The sequence below is a fragment of the Crocodylus siamensis genome, chromosome 3, assembly GCF_052110815.1.
Source record: "Crocodylus siamensis isolate JL-2025a chromosome 3, ASM5211081v1, whole genome shotgun sequence".
Lineage (NCBI taxonomy): Eukaryota > Metazoa > Chordata > Crocodylia > Crocodylidae > Crocodylus > Crocodylus siamensis.
In genome coordinates this window covers 37952117-37967934 of record NC_143397.1, presented here as the reverse complement: position 1 = coordinate 37967934, position 15818 = coordinate 37952117, and the positions used below count along the sequence as shown (strand labels likewise).

The 15818-nt window shown below is 44.8% G+C and overlaps 1 protein-coding gene across 2 annotated transcripts in view; it reads right to left on the bottom strand.

Moving 5' to 3' along the window:
• RASGRF2 (Ras protein specific guanine nucleotide releasing factor 2) overlaps positions 1 to 15818 on the bottom strand; it is a 249315-nt gene that overhangs the window by 168455 nt on the left and 65042 nt on the right. For both annotated transcript variants that reach the window (XM_090038177.1, XM_090038178.1), the window contains exons 3-5: positions 6136 to 6283; positions 5174 to 5263; positions 1790 to 2043 (exon numbers count right to left, since the gene is read on the bottom strand). In XM_090038177.1, the coding sequence (XP_089894303.1) occupies positions 1790 to 2043; positions 5174 to 5263; positions 6136 to 6283 (492 nt within the window). The remainder of the gene's footprint in view (positions 1 to 1789; positions 2044 to 5173; positions 5264 to 6135; positions 6284 to 15818) is intronic.

Genomic DNA, 15818 nt, shown 5'->3' with positions numbered 1-15818 from the left:
CATTTTCAAATTGGTTTATGTACACTGAACATCTGTTCTGTTACAGGTTTAAATCAGTTTCTGGTCACTTAAGCTGGTTTATGTGTAATGTCTGCCCCAGCCACAAAGGCAATGACAATATAATGTTTTAGATCAATGCTGTAATAGCATGATGGGGTCTTAAGAGGAAACTGTGAAAGGGTGAAACAGGCAAAAATGGGTTAATACTACCTGTCCCCTGATTAAGTTTGAAGAAGTAAATCCTTTACCCAAAGGATTTAGGAGGTAGCACTCATTCAACTCAACTCCATTTCTGTTTCAGTTTCTGCCTACTTGTCCATATTTTATTGAACTTATTGCCAGTGGTGACTCAGGAGGCACCAGTCGCCCATGCTTATTGCCATAGTATTAGTAAACAGGATGATAACACAACTCAAATACCATGACTCTTGCAAAAAAAAACTTTCTTCCCTACAGACATAAATAACCTGGAGAGTCAGGCAAGAAACACAGAGTGTTCTCAGGCACGATATGCCATCTTTAGAATCTATCACATGAAGCCATTAAGACCTATACTGCTTTGTCAAGAACACTGGAAAAAGAGGGAAGGCAGTATCTGACAACTGAATCAAATGACTGGATTGCCTTTTCCTCTTTTAGCAGATCAAAAAACAGAATGTAAAATCACAAAGCTGACTAAGAGGTATAACCTGAAACTGTATGCCAGATTTTGTTTTGCTTTACATCCCAGGAAATATAGTTCATTACAACATTAAAGGGATGGAAGCTTAATACAGCTTGTGGCAGAAAGCCATCTCTGTCTCTCCCCAAACTCTGCTATCAAGTTGATGACCTACCTAACAATTTGGTTACCATGGTCACTGCAAAGGGCAGAGAGAGGTAACCCTGAGCTGTAACCTGAGCTGGATCTGAGGGAGAGGGAAACCTGCTCCCTCTGCCTATGTGATTGGCCTCACACACCTGGGTGGGGGCTTAAGCTCCCTATTATTCTAAGCAATGTCCCTGCCAGTCTACCTGGCAACTAGTGATGCATTTCAAATTGGTTGCTTGGCAGCCAGCTGCTGCTGGCCTTCATTGGATCAGGTAAATGAGGTCATAAGGTCTATATAAGTTAAGGACTGCCCAGGAGGCGAGGCAGCAGCCATGATGAGAACTCTCAGAGAAGCTGAACCATCTGAAACTCGCGCTCTCTCTTGAAACTCATGTTCAATGATCTTGTGAGTAAGCTACTTGAGATCTAACTAGATACATAGCTTGCAGTAACACAGATGCGTAATCAAAGACTATCATGCCACTGTTTGCTCTAAGGGATTTCTCTGATATTGTTCTACCCTGTACCCTATTCCAGGCCTACTCCTTGTAACCAATAAAGTTCTCCTCTGTACCTAGCATGGGTGACTTATTGGGAGAGGGTCTAGATAATGCTTTGGGGTCCCCTTGCTTTGGCTGACTAAGGGAGACCATCATTTGTGCTTCAAACTATGGGAAGTACCCCAAGTTCTTGCAGTGAGTCAAGTATCCTCAAGGACTATAAGGCCTGTGTTTCCCAGGGGGCCCAGGGCCAAAATCAGTTCAGACTCTGGGTAGTCGCAGCATTACCCCCAGACTTGCGGGTGTGCTCCAGGAAGGGGGTTGGCCAGGTGTGAGGCGCCTCCAGGGATGCATTCAGAACCTGAAAGGTGGTCAGGCGCAGTGAGGCAGGTAACTCAGTGCAGGCCTACCACATAGCTCACTGCTTTGCTACTGTAAATTAGACTGCAATGGGGTGAAGTGGACAAAAATCAAATACCTGTTGAGAAAAATGCTACTAACATCATCGTGACTAATAGGTGGTTTCTTCGAACTTGCTGCCATTCTTAATGGCCTGAGAAAACAGTTCACAAGAACATAAAGTTGATGCACATATTCAGATTCAGCTTCGACCATGTTAAAAACTATCTGATTTCTCTTTCTCATGCTCTCTGCATGGGGAGAGCAAATATAATCTTGGACAATGGTCTTCCATTTTCTTCTGCACAACCAGCCTCGCATAAAGCTCTGGACCTAAAAGGGACCAAAACAGAAAACAAAGACTATATTGAAAAGCATTTACAGAAATATATCAACAAATAAATTAAACTGGTTTTTAATGTCATGGCAAGATCCCTTGGTATGACAAATGTCTTCATTTAAATAAATAAATGTATACACATATATACACACACACTCACACACACATACATACACACACACACACATAAATAGAAGCTCTGCAAGCTCCCATGTTAACTGCCAAGGCCTAGCTTTCTTGTGAGTTGCCAAGGGTTGGCATTCTCTACTGCTTTATTACTCTACAATTGCTTTGCAAATTCATTCTGAAAAGATTTTCATTCATTAAGAAAAAAACTAGTTGATTAGTAAAATATCAGAAAATATATTGAAAAAGTATTACACACATACAATGGTATCTTTTAGCATATGCTCAAATGCTGTGTCCTTGTATATGTTCTTCCCATCAATACAACTGCTTCTTCCCCTTCTTTCAGTCCCATCGCACTTTCCCTCTCATTCTCCAACTTGTCATTCTTTTAACTTACATTATATTCTTCTTAGGAAAGGCAACCTAGGGCAGATTTTGATTCCGTTTCACTAGCATAAATCTGGACTAATTCCAATAAAATAAGATGCTTTGTTTCATATGCCTGTATAGCACCACATGTATTGTGTGTACATATAAATAGCTGGCAGCCACCTGCTGCCATAGATCTATGCTGATAGACTACTGCCCAAGAAGAAGGAAGCTTTTGCTATTCTTAAAAGGTATTTCTAGGACATGGCAAGTCTCTCCTGAAGTGCAGTATGCAGCCAAGTTAAAAGTGAATTAGAATTACCATATTTACATGCACCCTTTCCCCAAATACTGGGCATCCAAAATCAGAGTACATGTTTTAAGCAAGGAGGCTAATTTCCACTCCAGAATGGAGGCATAGGGATGCTGGAATAGCAGCCAGGGGTTGGCAGTGTGCTGGACTCCCTGCTGCATGCAGAAGGAACAGAGATTACTCCTCAGTAATCACTTACTATCTCATTGTAAGTGCCACAGCTAACTTTTAACCTTATCAAATCCACTGCCAGAGTTGCTGCCAATATAACACAACTGAGAAGATGTGTACTTATTCAGTAACTGTATGGCCATACAACAGAGAAGCATCAGTCTTCGTATTCGAAGTTTCATTACAAATTCCTGTTCATTTAGCAAATTTTGGCAGTGCACCTTTGAGTGCCTGCCACTTTAAGGCAAGTCAGGTAGCTAGCAGATGCCTGATGGTGGCAGCCATTTTGAGAACCAGGTATATAAAGCCTTCAGTTTGCTGCTGCCAGCCCAGGTGGAACATTGCCTGGCTGAGCTGCAGTAGGAACATGTGGAGGTAAGAGCAAGAGCTTATGGAGATGACTAGGAGGTTCTTGGTCCTGGGCATGATCTAAAACTGCACCCTGCTGGGGATGGGTGGCCTGGTGAGGCTCCTGGTGGCATGGGAGGCCCCAGGAAATGCCAGGCCAGTTACCACCCCAGTAAAAGGTGGGTTGGGGCATCTTTACCCATAGCTCCCACAATTTGGCGGGTATGAGGGGTAGGCATGGCTACCACCACCTAAGCCCTTGGGGGTGGAAGACCCCAGGAGAGGAGTGGGGCCAGGCACAGCTCTGGCCACCTGAGCCAACAGGGGAGGAAGATCCCAGAGGCCCCTGGTTCGGGATAGCTGTGTGGCCCCAGAGAGAGAGGAGAGTTATGAAGTCCCTGAGTGGGCACGGATGTAGGTGGCCCTACACAGAGTAGGGATGAATGGGAATAGGCCTGAAGGACTATGCATGAGGGGGGCTGAGTAGGGCCAAACTGGGAGTAAACCTGAAGGGCAGCGCAAGGGCCAGCCCCATGAGTAGTTGAGTGTGAGGATGATGAGAAGACCCCAGGATGAGGAGTAGTGGGCATAGTAGGAAACCCATGTGTGGGGAGTAGGACAAGGTATGTTTCTGGATGCCTAAGACTGTAGTTGGGCTTGAGGCTGAATAGAGGGGGCTCAGCCAGGAAGCTGGGGTGAAACCTGACTCTGGTAAGTCCTCCACTGAGAGGCGGCTGAGTGTGGGTCAAAAACTACAGCAAGGGAGAGCACAATAACCTGCTGCTCCAAGAAGGGAGTGAGAGCCCCTGTGAGACCCAGGAGCACCAGTCGTGGTGTGAGGGAACATTATGTATGTGCGTTTCATTTGCAAGGCTTGGGATGCAGTACAGGGATGGCTGGAGCTGCATACATAGGCCCAGGAGAACAGGGCCACCAAAGGGCAGCCTCCCGCCTAATTAAAACACCAATTATTAAACAACAAGGCGTGGCAGGTAAGACAGGCAGGCGGTTAGCCCAGAAACAGGTGGGCGGGGAAGGCCCCCTGTTACACAAATTATGTCCAGATACACTGTTCCAGAATGCAACCTGGGCCACTTCAACAAGAAGAGGCAAGTGAAAACCTAAGCAGAAAGTAATAACACAAGAATTTCATGTTCTGGGGATGGGACATAAATAGACTGATGACTTTTTCAAGAACATAACTTCCAGAGATGCCATACCTGGCAGAACTAATCCAGCGTATGCATCTACTGAGGCATCTCAAGCAAGGCTAAGGATGTCATCCTCCATCTCTACAGGCTAGGCGTAAGGAAAAGCTTCTTCACAAGCCAAGTGCCAAGGGTAGTACAGTCACCCACCCTGGCAATCTTCACAAAGCATTTTGATGCCCATCTAGCTAGGGTCATCTGACCCCAGCAGTTTTTCCTGCCCAAGTGCAGGGGGGCTGGACCCGATGATCTGTAAGGTCCCTTCCAGGCCCTAACACTGAAGCTATAAAATTATTTTGTGTGTGGGTATGCAAAATATGTATGCAACACACACCGGCACATTTCTAGAGCACGGTTATCTTTATCCATAATCAAGAGTAGTAAAACCTGAGTATCTGCATGTTACATATTTAAATGAAAATTGGATTGGTACCCCGCTGAATGCCATATCCTGAAGCAACGGCTACCAAAAAGCTCAAGTTAATAACTGGCATCAAACTGCTTTCTGGTCTTTCAAAAGTTGTATGCTGTGTGCAGAAATAAGACATGCACTGGGCTCTCCAAGCAGAGTATATCGCAGTCTACCTTTTTAATTTTTTTTATATCTGGATCTTCGTCTTCCTGGTTGCTTTGATATGGCCGCATTCGTTCCTTGGTTTTATTGAGAGCTACAATCTGAAAAAGGAACATATTCTGTTTATGTGCATGTCAAGATTTTGAAATGCATTCCATAATAGTATCTAAAGTAGGGCCTTTTTTTCTCTTCAGAGCCCCTTCTAAAAACTTTTTATGATTTCACAACATGATAAGCTTCCTTCTGGTCAAGGAGACCTGGACATACCCTTCTCTTAAAAATATTGCTCCTGATTCAGCCAGTATTAAGATGTGTTTATTTTCTACAACTTGCTAGCTCAGGATCATTTTGAAATTACAGTAACTACCCCCTTATATAATCGATCACAGTAACTAGTCCATTATATAATCAAATAGTGTCCTCTGTGCAAAGTGCAGTTCTGGAATAACATATGATATCAAACCAAAAAGAATGTTTTGAGGACCCAACAATGTTTTGTTAAGAGAAACATCAAGGAATATGAGTAACAGAATCCAAAACATAAGATGACAAGTCTTTAAAAATTTTCTGCTGGTACAGCAGTCTAATAAACTATATAAGGGCTGTCCAACTTGCAGCTCAAAGGGTGTTAATATCTGTCATCTGAGGGCTCCCACCCAACCACCAGTCCCCTCACTGCTCTGGCTGCTGCTGCCGCTACCAGTGTCTCCAGACTCCCCCTGTTCTCTGCAACTTCTGCCTTCTGGTTCTGCCTCTGGAGGGACCGGGGCCTTTAGGACCTAAGGAGCTAGGTACTTTAAAAAAGAAAACTTTGAACCTAGTGCTTTCAAGATGGCTACTGGCTCTTTACCTTACTGCTATATTTCCATAAAAAATGCAGCAATACAACATGCAGTAATAGTAATACAGAAATCAAACTCTACTACATCAATGACATATCAATTTGCAATTACATGCTAATTTTAGCAAATACCTCAGATTTAAGCCTTTCAATTTCCGTGTCTTGATCTTCAAGTTGATGTCGAAGCTGATTGGCTGCAATCTTTTCAGTTTCTACAATCTGAACTAGATGAATATACTTCTGCATTAACACTTCTCTCTCAATCAGAATGTCTGAGTAACTAGAAATGAAAATAATGAAATTAGTAAAATAGCCCAATATTAATTTCCAAAGTTTCTTGCTGGAAGATGCTGACAGAGAAAAACTCACTTTTATGGTAAGTAACACTCCTTTTTAAAAATCATGCTTATTTTATATATATAAAATAAACATTTTAGTACAGTCAGAAAACTTTGAAACTTATAAATGTTACAGGCTTTTAAAATATCTTTTACTTTTACAAGATAGGTCTGTCTCATCATTACTACAAGTTCTGGTAGTCAAATCATATGGGAAAACAATAACAAGGTATTTTATTTAAAAATATTGTATTCAGACTAAGCCCAAGAACTTTATTAATTTATTTTTTCCATCTAATGCTTTGCTTTTCCTTTGTATTTCCTACTACCATATTGTTTTGCATACAGCATATCCACAAATAAAGCACATGCCTTGTTTTTGGAAGGCAGAATGTAGGGGGGAAAAGATTTTTCCACAGTCCTGGTCAACTGTGTGATATTGAGTGCCCCACAAGTGTGGCATTGCAGGAGAAACTGATGAGACAATAGGAACTGCCTGGTGTAGCAGACTGTTTCCTGGGGATGCCACACTTCCTGGACACTCTGTGTTCCCAGAACAACTCACACCAAGTTTCCAGGATGACTCATTCCATATCACACAACATTATACCCAGACTCTTGTAAGGATATTAGCAAGACTGTTACTTCTTAACTGTCAGCAGTTTTTTTATATATGTTCCTGTAACTAAAATACTGTTGCCATACCATAAGCCTCATCAATATAGTACCAGCAGTTCACTTGCTTTTTCAGGCATAAGCTACAGTGTTCAGCCAACAGCAACAGCTGTGAGGGGGTTAACACAAGACTCTCCCCCTGCAGCTTGTCAAGCCATACTAGTGGCAGCCATCTTGGCAGCTGCATGACATGCACAGTGAATCCAGGTGTGCTTCTTTTCTAGGAAAGAAAACTGCTTCCCTTTAACATACATCCCAATTTGAGAAGGCTGATTTGAGGAGAAAGGTGCATGTTATATGCAAGAAAATACAGTACTCAGTGTGGCAAAGTGGGGTCCCTGATTAGCCACAGTGCTGGTTTCCCCACCTGCCTTTGGGCATGCCACCCACCTGCCATGCCTTGTTGTTCATTAATCAAGTTGTTAATTAAGACGGGAGGCTGTCTATTCTTGTCCCAAGGCCAGGGGACACTATCTGTGGCTCTGTTCCTCCCCTACACCTCAGCCCAAGCCTGGCAGATGGCATCCAGATGACCCAAAGCTCCTGGCCTACAGCCAGGCCAAGCTTAGCCCTCGTTGTCAAACCAGACACATACACATTCATACCACCCTTCTCTCACTAGGGCCTCACACACTCCACCCTCTCTCACCCTGAGGTCTCTCACAGGGTCTCTTTCGCACGTCGACAACTTGTACCGCCTTGCTCCCTCTTGGAACGGGCCCCTGAGGCCATAGGCTTTAGCTAGCTCATACCTTGAGTGGCAGATGTACAGTCTTCTGGGCCTCTCCCATGACCCTCACCAGGGTAGTGGCCAGCCAATTACCTGACTAAGTCTAAGCTTGCCCTGGCTTCTTCTGGGGCTGGGGCTCCACACCATCCCCTCACTGAAGCTGCCCCCTCAGTGGGGCTCTGCATCTCACACTACCCCGCTCACTGGGGCTCCAGACCCACCCCCTCACTGGAGCCGTCCTCTCACTGGGGGTCCTCGTTTCTGCCCCCTCACTGGGGTTCCATACCACCCCCTCACTGGAGCTATTGGGCTTCTCTCCCCTGTGGGGCTCAGGTGGCCATAGCCATGCCTGGCCCCTACTACCTCTCCTCGGGGTCTTGCACCCCACAGGGCTCAGGTGGCAACAGCTGTGCCTGGCCCCCACTCATTCTTAACCCACACGACTAGTGCTCCAGGGTCTCACAGGGACTCTCACTCCCCCTCTGGAGCAGCAGGTCACTGTGCTCTACTATAGCTCTTACTTTCGACCCACACTCAGCCTCCCAGTGGTGGAGGGCTTACCGGGGTCAGGACTCACCCCTCTCTCGGACTGAGCCCCCTTACTAGGCCTCTGGTCCAAACTGCAGCCTGAGGCATCTCTTGGCCTCCCTTCACTGGGGTTCCACACTGCCCACTTACTGGGGCCACAGGGCTTCCTTCCCCGGTGGGCTCAGGTGGCCATATCCATGCCTGGCCCCAACTACCTTTCCTCAGGGTCCTACACCCCACAGGGCTCAGGTGGCCACAGCTGTGCCTGGCCTCAACTACCTCCAATGTCACATGACCCACCCAAAGGTGAGGGCTGGGGTTAAGGCACCCCAACCCACCTTTCACCAGGGTGGTAACTGGCCTGGCATTTCCTGGGGGCTCCCACACCACTGAGAGCCCCACCAGGCCACCCACTCCCAGCAGGGTACAGTTTTAGGTCATGCCCAGGACCAGGAGCCTCCAACCATCCCCTACAGCTTCTGCCCTTACCTCCAGGATGTTGTATACTGCCTGGCCTGCCAACAGTGAACTGCTATATTTATATAGGTGGCCAGAGGTCTAAAATGGTCGCTGCAATCAAGCACCTGCTAACTGCTTGGCTCTGCTCTTAAAGTGGCAGGCACCAACAGCGCCCTGTCACACTTGGCATTCACTCTATCTGCACCTATTAATCTGGCGATATGCCCTAAGTAAGACTTTTTTATTCATATTTAATAAAGACAATGAAATATTTAGTTTTGGGTTTGTTTGTTTGTTTTTTATATATTTCAGGGGTTTTTAAGCCAATTTAATATACCAATAGACTTTTTTTTCAATTAGTCTCAGAAATTATACCACGGTTGTTTTTTCTCTCTCTCCTTTCCTGGTGTCTTATTTCCTGCATTCTGACAAAACACTGTATCTCTAAGCCATATCATATACCATTACCAAACTCATTATTAGGGAAAGGAGAAACTTAATGAACTTTCATGGTATCACATTTTAAAGTCAGTTCTTCCTACCTAAAATCTTGGCTTCACTATTTTTTTCCATTCAATTGATTCTCACTTAAATAGATACTGTTTTGTACAAAAAAGAACATAAAACTACAAAGTACCATTTACTCTGGCCCCAATTCAGCTAAGTACATAAGCATGTGCCTAACTTTTAGTCTATGGCTTACTGAAGTCAAGCAGAGTATTGACATGCTTGAAACCATTTTATTAAATATGAGCCAAACTGCATGGCACCTTCTTGAAATAAGCTCTAAACCTTCTGTGTGTGCTCTTTTAAATGATCTGTGGTTTAATTTTTACCCATAATATTATGGCAAAATGTTGACTACTGACTTTCTTTTAAATTTTTGGCAAGAAAGGACTTAGAATAAAAAGGATCGCACTAAGTTAGCCTTACTGAATATCTTTTAATTTTACATATCCTCCCTTATTTTGTAGAAATTATTTATAATTAACATTTTCATTAGTTTATTTGGGGACTTTATCTAAAAGTATTTAAAAATTTTAAAAGTAAATATCCATATTCTCTGACACTTCAACTTTGTACATGAACTATCAATTCGATAAGAATTAGTTTAGCTGTGTACAGGAAGTGGCCAAGATTTAGTATAGCTATCACATTCAGTTGTTGATCTGATACACAAGTTCAGATTTCATATAATGGGAAGGAGATCCCAAAGCCATAATAAAATCTTTTTTCTCCAGACGTATTATGAAAAAGATAGAAGTGTGGAATGTCCCACTATGCTACTAAAGTGTTTTTTGTTTTTTTTATTATGGTAAATTAGTTCAGTTAGTAAACAGTCCAGGTAAGTACCAAGGGCCCCACTAAGAATCAGAACGGGCAAGTAGGAAGGGTACCCACTGGGGGGCTTAGATCCCTCTATACTAATGCTAGGGCATGGGGAACAAGCAGGAGGAACTTGCACTCCTGCTTGCAAACAAAGAATTCAACCTGGTTGGACTAACAGAAACTTGGTGGGATCCTACCCATGACTGGGCAGTGGACATCAAGGGCTATAGGCTGTACAGTCAGGACAGAGTGGGGAGAAGGGGGGGGGCATTGCTCTCTATGTTAAGGAGCAATGTATATCTTCTGTAGTTAAACTGGGACAAGAGGAAGGGCATATTGAGGCACTAGGGGTCAGGTTACAAGGGGGTCGGGGTGAAAAGGACCTGGTAGTGGGAGTCTACTACAGACCCCACACCAGGGGGACAAGATAGATCTAGAATTCTCAAGACAACTCTCAGAGGCAGCGCGCTCAAAGGACCTGGTCATCATGGGTGACTTTAACTTCCCAGACATCTGCTGGGAGAAACAGGCAGCCAGGTCTGCCCATTCATGAAAGTTTCTAACCTCCTTACAGGACCTTCACCTATCACAGGAGGTACACATTCCCACTAGGGGAAATGCCTTACTAGACTTGGTACTGGCCACAGGGGACGACTAAGTGGGGGGGATCTGCAGGTGCAAGGTAACCTAGGGGATAGTGACCACCTATTGATAGGTTTCACTATCTGGAGAAAGGTGGGGAAAATAACTAGCAGGGCAGAAGTGTTAGACTTCAGAAAGGCCAACTTCAACAAGCTCAGGAGATTAGTTAGGGAGGGACTGACTGGTAAAAGCCTTGGGGACATGGGAGCCCAGGAAGGGTGGGTGTTTCTTAAGGGACTAATCCTGCAGGCACAGAAAAGGACCATCCCAGTACACATAAAAGGGGGTAAAAAAACAAAGAAACCCTCTTGGTAGAGCAGGGAAATCCAGGAGAGTCTGGAGGGAAAGAAGGAGGCCCACAGGCTGTGGAAGCAGGGGGCTGCCACCAAGGAGGAGTATACCTGCTTGGCTTGAGTTTGCAGGGAAACAATGAGGTGAGCCAAAGCTGAAATGGAGCTTAGGCTGGCAGCAAAAGTCAAGGATAAAAAAAGGCATTCTTTAACTACATAGGAAGCAAAAAGAAGGTGCAGGGTAATTTAGGGCCCCTTCAGGACAAACTAGGACAACTGGTAACAGATAGGATGGCCAGAGCAGAGCTTCTAAATGATTTCTTTGCATCCGTATTCTTGGACACAAATTCAAATATGCATCCCACTGGGACCTTAGGTAAGCCCAGTATAGATACCAACCCACCAACTGTTTGTGCTGACATAGTAAAGGAGCACCTGGAGGGGTTGAGTGTATTTAAGTCAACAGGTCCTGATTATCTTCATCCTAGGGTACTTAAGGAATTAGCTGGTGTCATAGCAGCGCTGCTGGCACAACTGTTTGAGCACTCATGGTGCTCAGGACAGGTCCCAGAGGATTGGAAAAGGGCCAATGTGGTCCCTATTTTCAAGAAGGGGAGGAAGGAGGAACCAGGTAACTATAAGCCAGTTAGTCTCACCTCTGTCCTTGGCAAGACCTTTGAGAAAACTGTTAAGGATCACATTTGTAGGGGACCAGCAGGTAAAATGATGCTAAGAGGCAATCAGCATGGGTTCATAGCAGGCAGATCCTGCCTGACTAACCTGGTCTCATTTTATGACCGGGGTCACAAAATGCTTGGATGAAGAAACAGAGGTAGATGTGATTTACTCAGATTTCAAGAAGGCCTTCGACACAGTGTCACATCCAATTCTTACAAATAAACTAAACAGTTGCAATGTAGATTATTACAGAGTCCGGTGGGTAGAAAATTGGCTTACGGGACACATCCAGAAAGTGGTGGTGGACGGGTCAGTTTCTACCTGGAGTAACGTGGGCAGCAGAGTCCCCCTAGGCTTTGTCCTGGGACCGGTACTATTCAATATCTTCATTAATGACATGGATGAGAGAGTAGAAAGCACCCTGTCCAAGTTTGCTGATGACATCAAACTATGGGGAGAGGTATACAAACCAGATGGCAGGGAGCGAATCCAGGTTGATTTGGACAGGCTGGGGAAATGGGCCGAACAGAATAGGATGCAGTTTAACAAGGAAAAGTGTCACGTGTTGCACCTGGGGAGGAAGAATCATCAACACTCTTACAGCCTGGGAGGGACCATTTTAAGTAGCACAACTACAGAAGGGGATCTCGGAGTCGTAGTCGACTCCAAAACGAGCATGAGTCACCAGTGTGATGAGGTAATAAGTAAAGCTAACCGCACCCTTTCTTGCATAAGTAGGGTCTAGGGAGGCGATTCTTCCCCTCTATGTGGCATTGGTCAGGCCACAGCTGGAGTACTGTGTCTAGTTTTTGGCACCGCACTTCAGAAGGGCTGTGTATGGCCTGGAGAGGATTCAGAGGAGGGCCACTCATCTGGTTAAAGGCCCACAGAAAAAACCCTACGTGGACTGAACCTCTTCAGCCTCCACAAGAGGAGGCCGAGAGGTGATCTCATAGCTGCCTACAAACTCAATGGGGGGAACAGCAAGAAACAGGGGATACAATGTTTACCTGGGCGCCTGTCAGGGTAACTAGAAACAATGGCCACAAACTGGAAGAGAGCAAATTTCATAGAATCATAGAAGTAGAGTCAGAAGGGACCTTGTAGATCTTCAAGTGAGACCCCCTGCGCGGGCAGGAGAAAAACTGGGCTCAAATGATTCCAGCCAGGTAGGCATCGAGCCTCTTCTTAAAGACCCTCAGGCCAACACCACTTCCCTTGGAAGTTGGTTCCAGATCCTAGCTGCCCTAACTGTAAAGTAGTTCTTACAAATGTCTAATCTAAACCTACTCTCCAACAATTTATGTCCATTATTCCTTGTTATATCAGGGGGCGCTAGGGGAAACAAGGTCTAACAAGGTCTAAGTCAGACATCAGGAAAAAATTCTTTACAATGAGGGTCACTAAAATATGGAATAGGCTTCCAAGGGAGGTGGTGCTGTCCCCTTCCCTGGAGGTGTTTAAAAGGAGACTGGACAAACACCTGGCTGGGGTCAGCTTACCCCAGCACTCTTTCCTGCCCAGGGCAGGGAGGTTGGACTCCATGATCTAATAGGTCCCCTCCAACCCTAACAACTATGAAACTATGTGAATCCATGCTGACTGTACCTAAGTACCACAACCTCCACCAAGTGCATAAAAATGGATTTCTTGAGGACCTGCTCCATGATTTTTCAAGGGACTGAGGTGAGGCTGACCCATCTGTAGTTCCCCAGATGCTCCTTCTTTCTGGAAGATGGGTACTATATTTGCCTTTTTCCAACAGTCCTGAACCTCTCTCAATCACTATGAGTTTTCAAAGATAATGGCCAGTGGCTCTACAGTCACATCGGCTACTTTCCTCAGCATCCTCAGGTGCATTGCGTCCAACCTCATGGACTTTATACATCCAGCTTTCTAAACAGTCTCTAACCTGTTCTGTTAGCACTGCTGGCTGGTCACTACACTGCCAAACTCAAAAGTTCACACATCAATGATCTCATGAATCAACTCAAAATAATCACGGGAAATTTACGATGTCTTTTCATCTGTCTTAATTTTTTAATCCTTCCTGGCACATTGTATATGTGATCCCTAGAAAGTTACCAACTGTTACAAGTTTAGTGAGGTGATTTTACCCATCTTCTGAAGGAGCAACACATGAAATCAGATTACAAGGATTATTCTGACTATATATGGATTCTGGCTTCTGCCCAAACCTCAACGTTTTCCTTAATTCTGTGCCCTCCCAACCCTGCATAACCACAAAGTCTCAAGCCTAGAAATTAACGATGCAATCATTGTTTTATAGTTGTTAGGGACTGGAAGGGACCTTGCAGAACATTGGGTCTAGACCCCACGCACATGGCCAGGATAGACTGCTGGGATCAAACGATCCCAGCAAGATGGGTGTCAAGGTGTTTTTTGAAGATCGCCAGGAAACAGGAGGATGATGTGCTTTGCCTTGCTTGAGATGCCTTGGTAGATGCCAACTAGGGCATTGCATTGGTGGCTCATGTTCATTTTGTTGTCAGTCATGACACCCAGGTCTCGTCAGCTGTGGTGCTGGCAAGCAGAGCACTACTGAGCCTGTAAGTGTGTTGTGTGTTATTTCTCCCAAGAAGGAACACTTTACATTTCTCTTTATTAAATTACATGAGGCTGAGGTTTGCCCACTTCATGAGCCCGTCCAGGTTGACCTGTATTGCCAGGCTGTCTTCAAGTGTAATAACACTCCCCTGTAGCTTGGTGTAATCCCTGAAGACCTCCACCAATCCTGTACTTGCCCCAAACCCCACATCTTTCCTCTGCTCTTTCTTGAATCTCTACATTCCCTGTAAGAGTCTTCTTTCCTGTTCCCTAGGCTTGGGCTATGTAAGCTAAAGAAGGATCTTCATTTATGCTTCACAGGTCTTCACAGGGAGAAGGCCAGCTCCAGAAAGACTTTTCTGTGAGAATGACGCTAGCTTTTCCCTCTCCTCTCCCATCCCTTACCCCCAAGCCCCTTCTGGCTCCAGCAAGGAAGTAGAAGAGAGCTGTCTGATTCCTAATTGGTAACTCTCACCAAGAAGCAGGGAAGTGGAGAAAAGAAGTTAGTCAAAGGTGAAAGAGGGTTATTTGGTAGGGCTGAGATTTGATGGAACTTCTTACATTGCCACAAGGCTGGCTTGACTCATGATGAGATACCAAGAGTTGGCAACACAACATCTGTAATAGGCTGGCTGGTTAATGGGCTATGTGTTCACTTCCAATACACCTCTAGCTTGTGGAGGCTCCCTAACAGGGAAAGGAAATATATATGGTTAGATCATACAGAAGACCTGGCTCAGGTAGCAGGTGGAGGCCACATAACAGCAGGAGCAACAGACAGGAGGCAAGCTGGAGGTAAAGAGAAGGTTGGGCAGTTTAAGAGCTGGGACTTATAAACTAAGAGCTGAGCTGGAATGCAGACAGTAACTGGTAAGGGAAGGGGTGGCAGATTCTGCTAACAGACCTTCAGGAGCAGCTTGGAAACAAAGGGACACGCCTTAGTGACGTTACAGCCTCTGAACACTGGCCAGGAACAAGTACAAACCATGAGATTCTTCTGGAGAAGGGTTGCCTGAAGTGCATAGTCTGGCCCTCAATTGGAGGAACTAAGCTTTCATATTCCATTACTGAAATACCCTTGTTGACTGTGTTGGGACTTGCTGAGTTTTATCATTATCTTTTATTCTTATGTTTAGCAACTGCACCTACAGTAATTGCAACACTTATTTCCAACAGCTTTAATACAGCATTTGTTGTTATTTACTGGGTTCATAATGTCTGTTGAAACCCACCAAAGCTAGGACCTAGACTCAGAGTGCCTGCTGTGCTTACCATCAAGCATCTGAGACCCCCAGCATGCCTCAAGAAACTTAGAGAATGGTGTGCCACAGCAGTCAGCTGCACCTGCACCCTGCTGTGGAGGTTGGTTTCAACACAGTTATCAATTTATCACACAGTATATAGTCCAAATCTTTCATTTAAATAAAGAGAGTGCTACCTTGTGACTTGACAATTCAATATTTTGAAAGTGAAAAAAATATATAAACCAGCTGCAACCATCCTGTCTAGTTTTACCCTTTTAACTTGAACAGCAATACAAGAAAAGTGAAATGGTGTTAAATTTATATTTTCCTGGAA